We start from the raw sequence: 18,736 nt of genomic DNA, 5'->3' as shown, positions 1-18,736 counted from the left end.
AACAGTAACACAGTTGCTGCTCAGGGTCGCTGTAAACCCATATAAACACGATTCTACGTAACTTTTCCAGTGTTTTTCTTTTGAGAAGCTCTTATTTGCAAGCAGGATAACCGTTAGTTACTTCTGTCGCCAGAAGGAGGGGGCGAGGGAGGCGGTTGGGTGGTGGAAGCGGCCGATGAGCGATGTCCCTGCAGCTGCGGTGGCTGCAGACGGGGACGCCGGGGCGCAGCGGCCGCGCTGGGTTGCAGTTCAGCGCTGGGCCGGCCGCAGCTGCTCAGGGCAGCGCGGCGGGGCCGCGGAGCGGGAGGGCAGCGGCGGGACTGGGCCTGAAGCCGGCGGGGCTGGGCGAGGGCCGGGCGGGAGGCGGCGGCCCCGCGGCGTGGCGGCGGGCGCTCAGGAAGTCGCGTCAGGCGCGGCGCCGCCGCACGGCCCGGCGGGCCGGCAGGGGGGCAGCGGCTGCGGAGCCTGCGGTGCGGTGGAGGCGGGAGCTGGAAGCGGCTGCGGGTCCGTGCGCGGCGGTGCTGCCCCGCGGCGGGGCGGGCGGGGGCGGGCCGCTGCCAGCCGCGCAGCGCGGAGCCGGGACGCGTGTTGCGCTGCGAGAAGGAGCGGCCGGCCGGGTGCGGAGGGAGCGTGTGGCGGCAGCGCTCTCGGTCCCGCGGCTGCCGTGGAGCCGAGCGGGCGGGGGGAGCCTCGGTGGCGGCGCTTGGGGGTGCGGGGGCTCCGGGGCTGCCCGCGGTTGGCGCTCGCAGCGAGCGGGGGCGGCCCCTTGGCAGCGGCGTTGCCCGGCGCCGCTCCGCTCCCGACCCCGCGCTCAGCCCTCGTGTTTTTATTTATAGCAGATGCTGTGAGCCTGAGCCCGGGAGGATGGGGCGCTGCCGCGGGGCCGCAGTCTGAGAGCCGGGAGCGGGCACTCGGGAGGGCAGGTTTCGTCCGAGGTACGTGTGAAGTTGCTGCTGCTCAAATAGGCTTTTAATTACGTCTTTTTTTTTAAAGTTCATCTTTTATGTATGCCGGTGCAGCCAAGGTCACCTTGAGCACAATTGGAGGACGCATTTCGCTTTCACCGTTCAGATGTTCGTGAACACTTTTTTGTATTTATTGGGTGGTTTAAGTATTAATTTGCCTGAGCACTAATTAAAAAAAAAAAAAAAAAGTGCAAATTAAATGTAAGAGCCAGCAAAGAAAAAAGGATAACTTGTGTACTTAGGCTGTGTGAAGGTAAGTGTGTGCATGGATATAGTAGCTTAAACTCCAGTTTGTACTGGCAACTCTATGTGGAGGTGTTACAGGAGAGGTTTGTGTCTGCCTGGGGAGGGCAGCAAGAAAGACAAAATGTTGGACTGAAGTTTTAGGCCCTGCTCTTGCAAATGCCAGCATACAGGGTGAGAACAGCCTCATTCCTGATGGCTTGTACCGTGGCTGTAATGTAAGTTTCTTTGCAGTGACAGATGGAAAAGGCGGCGTAGCCACTTTACAGGTTCTCTAGAGGGAAATGTTTGGATTCCTGTTTCAGTGGCTCTCCCTAGCAAAGCAGTTTAATTTGTGGACTTTTGCAGATATACAACACTAAGTTGTTTTGATATGTTTGGTGTATTTTCTTTTTTCTTTCGCTGAGAGGGCATTGTTTGCTGTGCTTATCGTATGAACTTAAATTTTTAAAACAGTAGTGCAAATTTAGACTTCTTTACTGCTTTTTAATCCCACGAGCCCCTGAGGTCGCCTACGTCAGCAGCATGTTCGGAAACAGGGGTGTGCTTTTGTGTAGAGCACTCTCTCTGAGGAGTTTGAAACTGCTTTGACTACAGCTGGATCAGAGGCATAAAATGCACTGTGAGAGAGGATTGGGAGAGAACATTAATGATTTTTTTTTTTTAGATAATGGGTATCCTTGAGAAGCAGATGATGAAAGAGCGAGGTCATGTCGTGCAAAAGAATAGTAATCTTTTGAAAGTGTCTGGAATGTGTATCCTTGTGGCTGAATGGTTTAAACCATGCAGTGAGGAACAGTGGAAAAGCATAAAGGCTCGATACTGACATAGTGGGAAGAAGAGCAGGGAGAGAGAAAAGTGCGGGTGTGCTGCATTTATGGAAGTTGAATGTGCTGGGGTTTTTTATCATATTAAAATCATGCTGATTTGATGGCAATTAAGCTTCTTCAGAACCTAACTTTTACTGGAGAGTACAAAAATAACTCTTTGCTAACTTATTGTTAGATACTCATCACTGAAATTATGTGTGTGCATATGGATTTCTCTGTATGTATATCTATATGTATGCTATTATTTTGCAGCTTCTGATCTTCAGTTCAACTCGTGTGTGTCATGGATGAAACTGCTTTGTCCCTTGGAACAATAGATGTTTCCTATTTGTCCGCCTCAGCAGAGTGCAGTATCAGTAGATGTAAGCATTCCAGTGAAGAATGGGTAAGTGAAAACTGTGAGTGTGACTGGCCATATTTACCTTTTTCTTTGAGTTGAAGGTGAACTTTTTTATTTATTACAAAGAGTGAAGACAAGGCATCATCTCTGTCATGTGTGATACAGTTTGATTGTAATTTAATTTGAAATATAAGGAGGAACCAATAGTTTAGCGCTGTGCCAAAGACTAACGTTGCAAGAAAAGAAAAGCCTTCATAGCAAACACTATTGACATTCTTAAAGTCTTCTGGTGTGATGTTATTAATCATTTTATATAGAAGCAAATATGCAAAATCCTGTCCTAAATAGACTGAGGTCAAACAAAGTCAAATGCAAAGCTCATTGCTGAAATACGTAAGTGAAGAGGAGCATGAGGCTCAAGATGCATGGTTGTGTAGCTGTTACAGCTGGAGCTATTCACACAATACAGGAGGCAGAGAAATTTGGTGGATATAAATAAGAAGCCTATTAAAACTCTGTGTCCTCTGTTAAGCGAATCTTGGGATTTGGAGGATACAGAGGGGTCGGCGAGCAGGGAGGGCTGGGTGGAGCTGGAAGAGCCACATGGGGACCAGGCTGGTACTGGTTGGTTTAGAAACCTGGGTCAGGAGGAGTTTGAACTTTAAACAGAAGAAGAGTTGGAGACATGGTCAGAGTTGAGGGACAGATGTCCTGGCAGGTGGGTTTTTTTGTCTAGCTAGGTGTAGGATTCATCGGACAGCAAGCCGTGGTACCAAGAGATCTGTGAAAGAGTATGGTAACGGCGAGTGAGACAAAAGAGATAGGAAAGAGGTTTTGTGAGAAGGTGGTGGTGAGTTCGGTCAGGGCTTGGAGGCAAGCCAAAGGAAGACAGGATTATTACAAAGTTGGTTAATTTTGGAGTTAGCGTTAGGGATGGTGATAGAGAAGGGACTGGGCCAGCCTTAGCATATTGATGCTTATTTATTTCAGGTGGAAGACTTAGCCTTGGAATAATTGCCAATTCATACTGCTTGCCAAGTGTGATAGATGCACATTTTAGTTTTTAGTGATCTTCAGCATCACCTTTGACTTTCTGGTTGTTTCTCACTGGCCTGGCTTTCTAGCTGGGTACGTGATGATCTTTATTTGTATTTTCTAACCCTTATACTGGTTTAAGGTATTGGTTCTACCCTGCTTCTCTTCCAATTAAATGTGTTGCAAACATTTTGGTTTATTTCTACAATTTCCTTTTTATTAAAAACTTACATAGTTCAAAAATGTCAATACATTGTGCATTCTCAGGCAAGCAATAACTCAATAGCCTTTAATGGGAACAATCAGTGTCTCTGTAAAAATTGTACTTAAGTATATTTTCATTATGTCCAAACACAGAGAATGTGTTTTGTAAATGCAATTATTTCAGAATTCTTGGTTCTGTAATCTTCAAAAAGGTAGCCTAACACTGGAGAAGGCACAGTAGTTCCTTTTTCTTATTGCTTTACGTGAAACTGCTGAAAAAGAGCCTACAGAGTCAACAGAGTTGATATTTTGCGTACATTCAGTCATCTTGCAGTTTTACAGGGTGTTGTCCAGTTAAAACTTCAAATACATTGCTCATATGACAAGCACCCTTACATTATTGAGAATGTAATTTGCTGTTAATTTCTTCCACTTTTCTGAGCTGTCAGTTTCCTTGCTGTTTCTTAGTAGAGTTATTATTTATTTCAAACTCTTGTGTGTCAGCAAATGCTGTCCTCCATAAGATACATAAGTACAACACAGTGATTTTGCTTTTATTTTTTGCAATCATATCATCTGGACATAATATTTATTTTAGAAAGAAATGTTGGAAAAATTTTTATTAGTTTTAGGTAATTTTAGGGGACTAATTTTTTTTGTGTTGGCAACTCCTCTTATTTGAAGTTTTCACATAACCAGTAAAATATATATTTCTGGATATTTACACAGTGGTCTTTTATGTTGCAGGGAGAGTGTAACTCTAGGCCCACTCTCTTCCGATCCGCCACTTTAAAATGGAAAGAGACTTTGCTGAGCAGAAAAAGGCCGTTTGTGGGACGATGTTGCTACGTCTGCACTCCCCAGAGCCGGGTAAGAAGATTACGGACTGGCTTACATTTGACAATAATGCACAGTTGCAGCATAATGAAGTTTCAGTGGTTTTCTTACTTTCAGAATTAAGGTCGCAATGTTCTTACTTCATAAAGGAATATAGTTTTCCACCTTTGTGGTTATGTTTTCTATGTCGTGGAATTAATGGAGGACACAGACCTATTGTGATGCTTCATCTCACACTTTTCATTGTTGGCTTATTCCTTGGACAAAACTCTCCAGCTCCTCGGAATTTGCAGTAAGAAATTGTATGGAAAAAAATATATGCTCTGTTAGAGTAATAATGAGAATTTGGTGCCTGTGAAAGCATTAATGGTTACTTTTAGAATGCTTAATTCTCTATCCACAAAATAATTACAGTTTTGAAAGTGAACAATATGCTTCCCTTCAAACTTGAAGAGACCAATCCAGTGCTTGAGAAGACAGGTTGGTTTTCTACACCTGGTTAATTCCTGGGTTCCCTGCCCAGCCTGGAAACAAGGAATACCAGTTATGATGGAGGGATATGTATCTGCTGGGAACAGTGTCAAGATGGTGGCTCTAGCAGGGTCGTACAAACTGTTTTAAAATGTGAATTTTATTGCGCTGCATTGGGCTGGGTTTCTATAAGCTGAAGATACAAAATGATGATAAATGGCATAATATAATTTGCAACCAGTTCGTCGTGTAATTTGACTATTTATATGCCATGGGCTTTCAATTGCACTCAGTTACACTTGCATTGAGCTCCATAACTGGCAGGACTAGAATGAAAATTTACTTGTTCATTTGTCCAAGAAAAAGTTGTTATTTCACTCTTGTCACAGAATAGTTGGGGTTGGAAGGGACCTCTGGAGATCATCCAGTCCAACCCACCTGCTAAAGCAGATTCACCAGGGCAGATCACACAGGAATGTGTCCAGGTGGGTTTGAATGTCTCCAGAGAAGGAGACTCCACAACCTCTCTGGGCAGCCTGGTCCAGGGCTCTGGAACCCTCTAAGGAAAAAAGTTTCCTTATATTCAGATGGAACCTCCTTGCTTCAGTCTGTGCCTATTGCCCTTCATCCTATCGTTGGGCATCACTCATCCCATCCTTTAGACACCCACCCTTGAGATATTTATAAGCATTGATAAGATCCCCTGTCAGCTTTCTCTTATGACAGAACAGAAAATTGCAGTGATGCCATGGGATAGAAATCCAAAAGTATTGTGAAGGCTATATATGATATGGACAAGAAGTTAGGTAAACTGACAGTAGTTCTAACAGACACTTAGGTGTTGTGACTTGTAAAAAGGTGTGTAGGAATCCTCAACTTAGGCCTAATTTATACATTTAGTAATTAGTCTGTTAGTAATTAGGCTGTTTCTCTCAATTTGGGAATGACACGTTAAGAAGAAGAATCTTGGTTTTTGTCTATTTAATAAGAAACTAATTACCTGTTCTGAGATCCCACTTAGGAAAGGAGCATGGCCTGATTAAGCCCTTTATTGCCTTCTGCCACAATGAGAAAATACCATCCTTGCAGCAGATGATAACAAACCAGATCCTCTCATTAGACAGCAGATGTTTCACTTTTTTTTCGAGCTGCCTGTTTTGTTAATTCCCTTAAGGAAAAGGGATGGATGAGTGAGACAGGTTTCCTTCGGTGTGTTGGCCAAACTTAACACCTTACTGGTGCAGGGAATGGGAAATTTTGCTTCTCCCTCATGTTTTCCTTCCTGCTCCCCTGGGGGCTTATCAAGTTCACTAACCGAGCAGAAAATTACCTGCTTTATTTATTCATTCACTTAGTCTGGCTTAGTTTTCTGCCTTGCCTGAATAAAATGGGCTCATTAGGGGGTGTGATGAATGCTAGAGATGGTGTGAGTTAGGAGGTGAGGGTTAGTGTTCGGTGGGGAAGGGCAGGATGTGGTGCTGGGAGCTGGGCTCCTGTCTCACAGTGGCAGGGAGATCCTGGATCAGCTCACTTGGTCTCACAGACCCACATCCTGACAGAGGATCGTGGAGAAGTTAAATAAGGAAAAGCTAACGTGTGACATGACAGCTGGAGGATGAATTTCACGGGGTGAAGTTATAACCTAATGGAGGACTTGGGCATTGAGTGGTAATTAACTTTGTTGCTGATTTTTTGGGGAGACCAAGAACAAGTTTTTTGTCTTCTTTTTGCCCCAACATTTCATCTAGCTTTAAGATCCACAAAAATTATCTGTGAATAGTCAAATAAATTAATATTATCTTTAAGTTTCCTCTTAAGAGCCTAGAGCAACAATTTGTTGATTGTATGTACTGTGCAGTCATGCTTTAACATGAGGCAAAAGACTGTGTGCTCCCACTGTGGCACATAATTTCTACCTGATTTGCAAATGACATAGGACACTCGTATATTTTAATTTGTGGCAAATTATGTGTGTTACGCAAAACACAAACAAATGAGACTCTTATCTGACTCCCATTGCAAAATCGGTAGTGAGGCTGTTCTGCAGCTACAAGGTTGCTGGTGACCATATTTCTCCTTCACTGTCCTGTTTTTGCTTTCCTTCACATGCACAGTCCCTGTAGTTTCAGCTGTAATTCACTGTTGGCACGGTACCAGTTTTATAATTAAGTATTATTTGGGCAGAAAGAACCTAGCTTCTTGGTCAAGGTACTTACTTGGAATATGAAGATTAAAGTTTAGCTTCTTCCTGCCAGGGAATATTTGTTTATCCACAGTGGAACTGCTCCTAAACTTGTCTCAGGACAGTTAATAGCCTGGCATGTGGAGTCTGTACCAGGGATGCAGAGGCTGGGTTGAGTTTGTTGTTCAGGCAGGGCAGGAACGTGGGGATTTGCCACCTAACCATGGATGGATATCCTGACCTTCGGGCTGGCGTTGTGCGGTGCCTGATCTGCCAGAAAACCGGATGTCACAGGCTGAGTGTCAGAAAGCTCATAATTATACTAACGATGAATGTGGTTTAGTAAAGTCTCTGAGTTCTGTATTATGACAAGTCCTGGTTTATATTACATCAGAATAGGGTGATACATTCTGTCTTGAAGAATACAACCAATACAACCATTTCTGTATACAGTAAAGCCTCGAGAAGGCTTTGAAAGTATTGGAGCTGGAAATAGTGACTTCGTGAATTTCATTTTCATTTTGGAACAGTTTGTGTGTACTATATAAGCAAGTTCAGCACTTCTCTGCTTTGGCTTTTATTTATAATAGAGGTGAAAAACATTGGTTATCTTAAAAGCTGTGATGAATGTAAAGACACAAATATTATGCAATGAAATAGTCCACCAATCTTTTTCTTGATTTTACAGGATAACTTCTTCAATGCCAGTATTCCTTCTTTGGGTCTACGTAATGTCATATATATCAATGAAACACATACAAGGTAATGTAGCAAGTCTTTCTCTTGCTTTTAAAATTTAATGTTTTCTGATCTTATTGCAGGGAAATCTATAGGATAGTCTGGACTGAGTGAATATGTATTGCTGTCTTAAAATGCAGGAATTGATGCTGACTTCAGGAAAGTAATGTACTTGTTAAATCCGGCTGTGTGTATTTGGGAGCTGGGCAAAGTCCTCTGGGGTTACAGGCAAGGAGCGTAAGGGTCAAACCTGTTTCACAAAACAGACAAAGTATGTTTAAATCCTTTCAGTGCAAATGGTGGCATCCATAGCATAATGCTGAGAGGAGCTGTTTTATTCCCGTGCTTAAGAATGACTTCAGGCTGCATTTGAATTTACTGAGCAGATCTGGCTCACAGTTTAGGCATTGACTATTATCACAACGATTAAATCTGAACATGTCTTGCTAAACTATCTCTGCCGCAGTGGATGGCATATATGACCTAAAAATGATGATGTACCTTCGCACTATTGGAAATATATCTTGTGTTCTGGGATGAAGACCCTGGAAGTACACACAAACCTTTGGAAAGTTAATAATGCTTGCTAAGGTTTTTACAGTAATCATTAGCATAAGCAGATCCTGCAGTGTTTGTTGTAGAGTCAGAGCAAACAAAGAGAGGCCAGCAGCCTGAAAGAAATGAGCCAAAGTGTCTGAGTGGAAGAAAGGCAGCATTGTGCTGTGCTTGAGGAGGAAGCTAATGTGAGAGGCTGCTCTGTCTCCAATTTGAATTAATTATGTTTTTTTAGGCATTGAGCTTGTAGTTTAGGATACAGAAAAATAACAGAAATGGAGTTTAATTTTAACTGCTTTAAAAAAAATTCTTTTCGGAAGTCTAATGCCTGGATGGTGTTGAATGGTTGGAGTTACATTAGAAATAGAAGGGCAACAAGATATGGGTCAATGAATTATTCTGAAATAAAATGCCTTTAGCTCAAAATGTCATTATAGTCTGAAAATTGTCAATTTTAATGAAGTTTTGAGATCCCATAGGGTTACATAGTCACAGTTTCTTGGCCTTAGAAAGTGAGAGGGATTCTTCTTAACTGCTGGTGTACTCTACCTGTACATCACCACAGCTTTTTTCTGAGTGTGAATATGTCAGTTTTATAATATATCTAGACTGGGTCTATTCTGTCTTCTTTTGTCTTCTGTCATTGCTACACGATTAGAAAACAGATTTTTTCTGAATATACTATGTCGTATCTAAGCTGTAAAATGAATGCAGAAGCCTTTATACCTTGACAGATGCCTGCAATAGCTGTGTTCTGCTGTGATGTGTTCATAGTTACCAAAACTTGTCAGAAAGAAGCATATCCTTAACTTTGCTTTTTAGAAGAACCAATAAGGCTCTCAGACTTTGATGGGAAGGGGAAAATGGAAAAGCAATTAAAACAGAGACACCAGTCCACTTCGCTGACAGCGTGAATGGCAAAATTCTTTGTCCTTCGAGACGGTCTGAATATTTGTGTAACTGTGAAGTGTCGGACCGTGACGATGGCTTGTGCACTCAATTATAGTGCGAGTGGCCTGTGCACTCAGGTGGTTTGGCCTTTTACAGGATAAAAGTTCCTTCTCATCTTTCCTAGCTGGTTTTAACACATGTATAAATTTACTGAAGCGTGGTAGGGAGGTTTAGGAGCCAAGATCAGTAACTCGGGTGGTGAGGACTGAGACTTTGGCAGCAGTCCAGTGTGGAAACCAGAGTGACTTGCCACCCATGGTTTGGTTTGCGATATTTGCTGGACCATCAGCGATGCATTGCACCAGCACTGCTCAGGACAGAGCTTTTGCATAATACTGAGAGCTCTGGTCATTTAATTTCTTCTTCCGCCTTCTGTTTCTGCTCCATCACATCAGCTCTGCTCTTCAGGAGTCCCAGCTCTGTTTGGTTCATGGAGTGACCCATGTGTGAGTGGTGGCTTGTCCAGTCCTGTCCTAGGACTGGATGTTTAAAAACACTGTAAAGGAAGAAAAGATTACAAAATAAGTGTTTTTAGTGTCGGTGGCTAAGGCAGACACGTTTTCGAAGGTCCCTGTGAGAGTTTACTCTGTGTGTACAATGGGAGCAACTTTCCCAAGAGTTCTTAGTGTTCCTTGAAGAAGCCGACAAACCTCTTAGCTGGGCACTTACATTCTCAGTGGAAAGTCACTGAATCAGAAATGGGCACTACATTTTCTTTTGTCCTCACCGAGCTGGGGGTTTGGTTCCAGTGGACAGACAAAATGTCTGTGCTGCTTTGTAGCTACTTTCCTGTGATACTATGGGTTTTTTAAGGCCAGTATGATCTTGAGTTAAGTAATGCAGCTCTCAGTTGTCTCGGATATTTTGTGCCATGAATCAGTTATTTCATCCATAACATTAACATATTGACAATTTACTAGAAGATACAGAAGCTGTTAGGCAGCCCTTCATAAAATTTTCCTTACTATTGCTGCTTAATTGTATTCTTAGGTATTTTTAAAATGCCTTTTTTTTGGCAGTGAAATATTTTGAGGGTCACACTCAAATGCTCATCATATTTTTGTAGGTACAGAGGGTGGCTTGCAAGGCGCCTTTGTTATGTCCTTTTTGTGCAAGAGAGGGATGTTCACAAGGGTATGTTTGCCAAGAATCTGACAGAAAACGTGCTGAATAACAGCAGGTAAGATAAAGCAAAATAAACTATTTTTGTATGACTGATATATTATAATACGTTTTAAGAATCTGGAAACAGCAGGTTTTAAAAATCAGACTGTTTAAAATATTAGAAGATAAAGTACCTTCAGCACAGCCCTTCAGGACTGTAGCTTGCAGTTTCTGTTAGAATAAGAAAATAAGAGAGATTAAGAATTATGAATCTCCAAATGAATGACGCGAAGTGGGTGAACAGCAGACGCAGGACACAGAAGAATAAATTGCTACATAGAAACTCTTCAAGCTCTTGTTAATCTAATTCATGTAAATCATTACCACTGAAGTCTTGCTGCAGTCATCAGAAATTGTCAGAGTTTCAGAAATAATAGGAAAGCAGCATTTCAAAGTACCCCGAGTGTACACCAAGAGCGTGAGGCAAAACTGGAAAAAAGCTACAAAATGGAATATCCACCCTTTATTTTGTGGAGCTTGTTTTCTGTTTCATATACTGCATTTTAAATGGCACATTGAGCCCCTAATTAGCTATTAAGGTATCAGTTTTCCCTCGACACAAAGAAATTCAACCACATGCCCACTCCTTGAGTCTACTTTTGTCAGAGGCCACACGCTGCCTACATTAACATTCCTAACTCTCCTGAATTTTTAATGTTTGAGTTCCATCTGAAGGTGATAGTGTTGTTTTTGAAAAGTAAAGCAGACCACATTGTGCCACAGTTTTGGTGTGTTAAACCACTTAATGTCTCCTAAGTATGTTTTAAATGGGGAAAACAGCCTTTATAAAATTTAGTTACACTTTGTAAAACTGGGAATTCAGGGGGGAAGATACTATAAAAGTGCAAAATAGCAACTGCATAAATCTGTCTAATGAGGTACATGAAATTGCTGTCAGGAGAAAGAAAATATTAAGGAAGGGAAGACTTCAGCTGTTCTTTCTGCATTTGTAACCTTATTAACTATTTCTGAAAGTTGACAGTCACTTAATACCTGTACCTGTGAGCTGCATACGTACTGTTTTATATGGTCAGCTTTGAGCTCTTTCATCCATCATCCACCTACTTAATCAGAGCTTAGAAAACTACTGAATTAAATTTAATGCATTTGGAGTACATAATACTTAAGTGTGCATGTTCTTTTATGCCTGCAAGTTACTCCTGTAGTAACAGTTCATTCCCAGCAATTGTTGTCTGTGTCTAGAACTGTTGCAGGACTGTCTCATAAGTTTTACTTTTTAATGTTAGAGTCCAGAAGGCCATTCTAGATGAAGCTTCTGAATCAAGTGTTCCAGGTAGTTTTACTCAGATGGATCCTAAAGCTGTCAACAAAGTGAAGAAGAAAGCTAGGAAAATTCTCCAGGAAATGGTGGCAACTGTGTCTCCTGCTTTAATCAGGTAAGAAAAGTGGCTCATTGGTATCGTCAATGGGCAGAAGGATGGCCAAGCTCTCTCTGTCTTACACCGGCAGAGCTTGTAACACGTTATTAATAAATAATGAATAATTATTCTAAAAAAATACATTATGCATTAAAAAAATATCTTTTCTAATTTTAACTAATGAAATGGTAGCTATTCTTCATTTTCAGATGCAGCAGAAACCATTTCAAGGAATAAATCATATAACATTAAATACAGACTTTCTTTTCTCCTGAAACTAGACTTGAGGCTAATGCTTAGACCAATATTAGTATCCTTTGTTGTTTCAAGCAGATATAGAGAGACCAGCTAGATGCAGCATCTTAGACTATGAAAGATCTTTGTTTTTCCAGTAGCCTATTGAATATCATAACCTGTAGTTATAAATATGTTTGAGACGGTCTTATCTTAGGTGAAAATCTGCTGTGGTGTCTACTGATAAGTTTTGTGTCGTAATTTCAGGCTGCTGAAATGTGGTTACTAACCATGGCTTAGCTGATATGAAAAAACTTGTTAAACAATTTGATTTTCTAGTAATTTTGTTTGAATAGAAAGTAATAAGATTCTATGGCTTTGCCTTCAGTCATATAGAAGCAATAGAAGACAGAGGGAGCAATGAAAGAAGCTTTTTGAGTTCTGTTTGTTCTTCCTTCAGGCTGACTGGCTGGGTGTTACTGAAGTTGTTTAACAGCTTTTTCTGGAATATTCAGATCCACAGAGGTCAAATAGAAATGGTTAAAGCAGCAACAGAGGTAAGGCAGATTTCTGAGGTAGTTTCTATTAACGTTTACAGCACTTTCTCTTTTTTAGGAGAGTTCTGCTAAGTTTACATGATATCCGATTATAGATCTGTCTCGTATCTGTGAAATAGTGTTTCTAATTAAAAATAATGCTCTTTGAGTTGTGTAAACTAGAGTACTGTGTGAAGTCTGCTTTTACCATTGTTTCAGGATTGAATTTTAACTATTGGGCTGAATTATTATCTCGGATAACCTGAATCCAGCTTGCTTGTTGTGGTTTTTTTTTCATGCTAACCTTAATTGGGGCTAAAAATCTTTAAGAAATAAAACTTTCCCTATCTCTTACTAGCGATCTGTTTGCAGTCCTCTGATATTTACTGAAATTAATAAAAAACCCTCCTAAATTCTACCATTTTCTTTATGCTCAAGGGAATGGATTCTTTTTGCAGGGTTTACCTTAGGAAGATGGATTAGATAAATAGAACAAACACAATAAAATGGTTCCTAATGTTTTCAGTTATCTTCTGATTACAGTGTTTGGCAGTCCCACTGTTCACAACTTAGTGAAAACCAGAAGTAAACAACTGGTAACTGGAGAATACCGTTGGTTCTGATAATGTGATGCTAGGGGTCTCAATGATGGATTTTAGAAAAGGAGCAGTATTCCACATTTCTTACCAGTTGTCTTTTCTCTTTTTTTTCCTTTCTCGTCACACTGTAGATGAATTTGCCTCTTATCTTCTTACCTGTTCACAAATCGCACATTGACTACCTGCTACTTACATTCATTCTTTTCTGCCATAACATCAAAGCACCCTACATTGCTGCAGGGAACAATCTCAACATCCCCATCTTCAGGTAATAACCTCTTCTTATTTGAAAAAGACTGGGGTGGGGGGGATCTTTGGGTGACCTATTGTGCAATATGTTTTATGTTCAAGTGTAAGATAATTGGAGTATTATTGGTCCATCAGGCAGAACTTCTTTGGTTCCTGTTACAAGTGCAGAGAGACAGCATAAGAAAGTCCTTCTGAGAAATTCTGTCTTTACCTGTCTTTACCTTTCTTCTGGGCGTCTCAAAGTGGATAGGTGACTAAGGAAAGTCGCGCACATGAAAAAGTGGTGTGAATGGACAGCTCTTCTTCCTGAAGTTTAATGAGCTGGCTAATGGGCAGTGACAGTACTGAGTGAATAACTCTGGGGGAAAGTACTGCAGTTTGGTCTCTTTTTAAATTATACTTCTGGTGGCTGCAGAACACAAGGTCTTCTAGGTAGTATTCTGCCAGTGAGAATTTGGAGAAAACAAATTTCTGAAAACCCACTGAGTATTGCTGGAAATGATGAGGAAAGAAGTGGGTATTTTGACTGAGAGGGTGTTGGTTTGTGATGGTCCCAGTAAGAAAGGCATTCAGACTCTATGAACCAGGAGTGTCAAGCTCATTTTTCACCAGGGGCCACATCAGCTTTGTGGTTGCCTTCAAGGGGCCAAATGTAATTTTAGGACCGCATAAATGTAGGAGTAGTTACATCTATACAGTTCTAAAATTACATTCACCCCTTTGAAGGCAACCACGAGGCTGATGTGGCCCCCAGAGAAAATGAGTTTGACACCCCTGCTGTAAAGTATCAATTAAAATGGTGTTTATTAGGGCTAGCATTATAAAGACAGACAGACTAGCATAGCTAATATAATAGATGCTGAGAATGCCAAGTTGTGCGATGTCCACCAAGCCTCCAACGCGTGCACAGCACACTGTGCGGACCCTGCCCACAGAAAGGGTCACCCCATTTTGGTCATTCGAGTTAGTATAGAGTTTTCTGACAAGAAGACAGCTCTATTCATCATTTCTTCTGTCAAGCAGAAAGGATATTCTCAGGAGAACTCCTTGCTGTGCTGTTAGATAAAGGCAAGGCCACGCAGGTGGTGTAATTGCTGGTTCCAGGTGGGAACTGCCTGCGGGCTCCTCTGTTACAATCCTGCGGCCAAGGGCTCTGTGCAGAACAACAGGGACGCAAAGGCCACACTGTATGTTCAGCACAGATTTGTGTCAGCTCAGGGGAACTGTTTTGTGCACCACCACCGTCTCAGTGTACCATAGTCTGCCGGTCGGGGTTGCTGCAGAGAGTAAGTGGTCTGTCAAGGGCGTGAAATGGAGCAAGACAGTGTAGAGAAGCCTGTTTTTAACTTAGAGTAATGTTTATGTGGTTCCATCACGTGCAAATAGCGTAACACGTTTTAGTCTTTGGGAATTTCAGTAATTGCAGTTCCTCTTGTGTGCTAATAATTTTGCACTGGGCTTGCAGTAGTTTCCTGCAAACTAAAATCAATGACTATAATTCTTCTTTTTCATGTAGCACATTGATCCGCAAGCTGGGAGGATTTTTCATTCGTCGAAAGTTAGATCAGAGTCCTGATGGTCGTAAGGACTTCCTCTACAGAGCTTTGCTCTATGTGGTGTGTATTTCTCATCTCTGTTTCAGTAGGTAGTGTTTTGTTTGGGTGGCAAGTGGGTTAGTGAGTTCCAGCAGTCTGGGGATGTTTTTTACTATCCTGACTTTGTCTTGGGGTTCCTGCTGCAAAAACAGGTTACATTTTTATATGAAGTCTTGGATTAAGAAATAAGAGAATTGATTGCCCAGGACCTTTGGGGATGAGAAGATTTTCACATTGCATGATCCTTATTAAAGAAAGTGGAATTAATACTCTCTGAATTAATTATGAACTTAAGCCTTATTCATTTTATTTGTACTGGGACATCTCTACGCTGATTGTGTCAACTTAATGGAAGTCTCAGTTAGATGGGTTGATGTAATCTTCTGTGCCATTCAGTATAATATCTGTATTTGCATCTTGGAAGATGGTATGTTCTGAGGAAGCAGAAGAGACTTATGCAAATCAGCTAGATCAACTGTTGCTAGAGTTGCTGTTCTTGAACAAATGGCATTATACTGCTTGTATATTCATGCAAATTCAGTTGCAGTTTGGTCTGGGTTGGTGTCAAGCATTAATTATTGCTTGTGTTTTTTTTTCATGCCAACTCATGATCTTCTGATGTTTTTAAAAGGAATTGGTTGCTGACAATATATTTCAAATGTGGATTTGCCAGTATAATTAGGTATTTATTTTTTCCTCTTTTCCAATCTTTTTGTATTCAGCACGTAGAAGAATTGTTGAGACAGCAGCAGTTTTTAGAAATATTCTTGGAAGGCACGCGGTCTCGAAGTGGAAAGACATCTGGAGCTAGAGCAGGTCTTTTATCTGTAGTGGTGGATGCTCTCTTCTCAAATGCTACTCCTGACGTCCTAATTATACCTGTGGGAATCTCCTATGATCGCATAATTGAGGGTCACTACAACAGTGAACAGCTGGTAAGAGCAATTGAACAGCATGTTTTGCCTAGGGGATTTTCTGTTTATGTGCAGGAAAATGTGTTACATAGTTGAATTATGTGCTAGTAGTCCTCTGTCACTTGTACTTGGTGTTAGTGTTGAAGAGTGTAGAGCCATGAATCACAGAACATCTCTGACAGGGAGTGCTGAGGTATGAGTGACATACTTCCAAATGCAAATTCATGGCATAACAAATAATGTGTTCAGCTGGACATAGAAAACAAGAGTTCCCTAGATTTACTTGAAGTTATAAGGTGTGTCAAAAGATTTGGCATTGTTTTGTCTGCTGTTCTATGCATTTTAATTTTAAACATAACCTTTTAAATGCAAATTGGAAAAAAACCCAGAACAACCACCCATGTTTTCCAGGGCAAGCCTAAGAAGAATGAAAGTCTTTGGAGTATAGCTAGAGGAGTCTTCAGAATGCTGCGGAAGAATTATGGATGTGTCAGAGTAGATTTTGCACAACCATTTTCCTTAAGAGTAAGTTTGAAGATCCTTTTGAAAGTTTGACATTTTTGATGTTTCAATAGTGGGACAAATTTATTTTGATTTTTTATCATCACTAGCATTATCTGCTCAAGTCCGTTCAGTGGAACAAAAGTATTGCTATTTTGCTGAAGCTGTGAGTCTTTGGACAGATGTGTGTTAAGCTGAAATAGTTTCAGAGTTGATATAAAGGGTTGTGTTAGTTTTGAAATGGAGTAAATATTCTCCCTGGGTTTTGTTTGTTTGTTTGTTTTGTTTTAACAAACAGTCTTTAACATGATCCTCGTTCCATATAGTAGTTCTTAAAGTTGTAGCGATATTTGGAGTGGAAGTAAACTGAATACTGTTCTCCAGTTTGAGTAATTGAATGGCTTACACTATTGTTAAGGAGGAGCATTCATCTCACTGGATTTTTTTAAACTGCAAAGTAAATTAGTAGCTATAAAAGTATAATGGATAATATATCATTAAAATGTGCGTATTCTTTGAAAGTCATAGTTCATTATTAGTTTACAACTATCACCTGAACTAATTCACCGAGTACTGTTGTGTAGTTTCTCAGGGAATGGGGTGGTGCAGTACAAGCTGCCTTCACTTTTAAATATCCTCTGATCTCTTTGCAGAACCTGCCAGTACTACACTTACCTGCATTTCACTAATCTGTGTTCTGCTACAGTATACCTTATTTTTAGTGTGACTTTAATAAGGTTAGCTGCTGTAACAACAACCTACTAGAATATTATTCAAATTAATCAGATGTTCTTTCTGCCCTACTTTTCTCAGAACAGCAGTAGGCTGGAGAGCTTTGGAGGGTTCAATTACCTCAGCATGGAATTATTGTGACCATCTGCCCTGCGTTGTGGTTAGTGTAGTAGAGAAAGACATTAATTCACATCCAAAGGAAAAGGCTTGGGCTATTCTCATTAGGTAGTTAACAATTGTTCTTGGATCAGGATAAGGAAAAGAGGGTTATCTGCCCTCTTAATCTAGTGAAATGCTAATCACTCTGTACCTTCCTAGCAGCCTCTGCCAGGTCTTATTTGTAAGTGTATTCATTTTGGTACTCCAGAAGGGTAATAAATGACGTAAGTTGTTTCTGTATGCCTTAACCAAGTTTTGCAGAAGTGTAACTGTATTCTTAAATTGAGGTAGTTACATCACTGCAGGTTTTTCTAAAGGAGATGAGCTTTGGGGGTTAATTTTGGGCATCTGCAGCTCTGTGAGCCCAGGCTTAGCAGAGAGTGAGCTGGCTGTGAAAGGCTTTTAAGCAGCTTTCCCAGGAGGGGACTGTTTTCCTGACCAGCAGGTTAAGTGGCTCTTTAGTTTCCCACATGAGTCTTTATAGAAACGGAAAGAACAGAGTGTCCTGAAAGCAGAGTAATGTAAATACTAACCTGTAAGGAGAGGCGTTTGGCTTTGGAGAAATTTGGGATTCAGGAATGTCCCTTGCCTGCTTGCTGGGTGCTGTAGTTTGTGGCACCGTGAGGGGTATTGCAGCTGGAGTTTCTACACTGGTGTTTACCTGCGGAGAAGTTCCCTGTCCTGATGTTTGAGGAAAGCAGCAGTGAGCAATAATTACAGTCTCCATGTTGGTTCTAAAAGGCTTTGCTCTCATTCATGGTAATGAAGGCAGTTCTCATTAATTTAATCATGGAGAAACTAGGAGTTGTTTCCAGCACGGTGAGGACAGGGGATATATATTGTTATTGTTATAGTGTTTTTATGAAGTATGGATTCCTTGCTGTGGAAAGTTTGCCTTTTCATAAAATACAGTTGAAAGTGGAAAAACTGTTGAAAACTTTTAATTTCTGTGAGCTTATTATGGCTCTTTTAGCTATTTTTAATCACAGTTGCATTTTGGAATAATTGCCTTTTTCATACAATATTAATATCAGTTGAATGCAAGAGTAAGGTGGAGAAAGTACAGAAAAATAACAAGTCTTCTCTTAACAGGAATATGTAAACAGCCAAAGCCAAAAACCTGTGCCTGCTCCTCTTTCTTTGGAACAAGCTTTGTTACCAGCTATACTTCCATCAAGGTAGAAATTTTTTGGGTATTGGAGGAGGGAGGACAGTTTGGGGTTTTTGTTTTTAGTGTCCTGCATTACATTCCAAGAGTAATCTAATTGTGTGTAGAAAAACTAAAAACTTACACCATTGTAACTGTGCAACTTATTATGAGAG

The 18,736-nt window shown here is 40.9% G+C and overlaps 1 protein-coding gene across 7 annotated transcripts in view; it reads left to right on the top strand.

Moving 5' to 3' along the window:
• Positions 1–416: 416 nt before the first annotated feature.
• The window catches only part of GPAM (glycerol-3-phosphate acyltransferase, mitochondrial), a 32,732-nt gene continuing 14,412 nt past the window's right edge, over positions 417–18,736 (top strand). For 2 of the 7 annotated variants that reach the window (XM_082054234.1, XM_082054229.1), the window contains exons 1-13: positions 417–504; positions 837–935; positions 2,291–2,423; positions 4,365–4,487; positions 7,796–7,869; positions 10,418–10,531; positions 11,763–11,912; positions 12,589–12,685; positions 13,395–13,531; positions 15,029–15,128; positions 15,830–16,042; positions 16,433–16,546; positions 18,506–18,591. In XM_082054234.1, the coding sequence (XP_081910360.1) occupies positions 2,322–2,423; positions 4,365–4,487; positions 7,796–7,869; positions 10,418–10,531; positions 11,763–11,912; positions 12,589–12,685; positions 13,395–13,531; positions 15,029–15,128; positions 15,830–16,042; positions 16,433–16,546; positions 18,506–18,591 (1,310 nt within the window). In that variant the 5' untranslated portion in view covers positions 417–504; positions 837–935; positions 2,291–2,321. The other 5 variants (XM_082054235.1, XM_082054231.1, XM_082054230.1 and 2 more) reach the window with 5 other exon arrangements.

The sequence above is a fragment of the Streptopelia decaocto genome (genome assembly GCF_964273445.1).
Source record: "Streptopelia decaocto genome assembly, chromosome: 5".
Classification (NCBI taxonomy): Eukaryota; Metazoa; Chordata; class Aves; order Columbiformes; family Columbidae; genus Streptopelia; species Streptopelia decaocto.
This window is presented reverse-complemented; position numbering and strand designations above follow the sequence as displayed.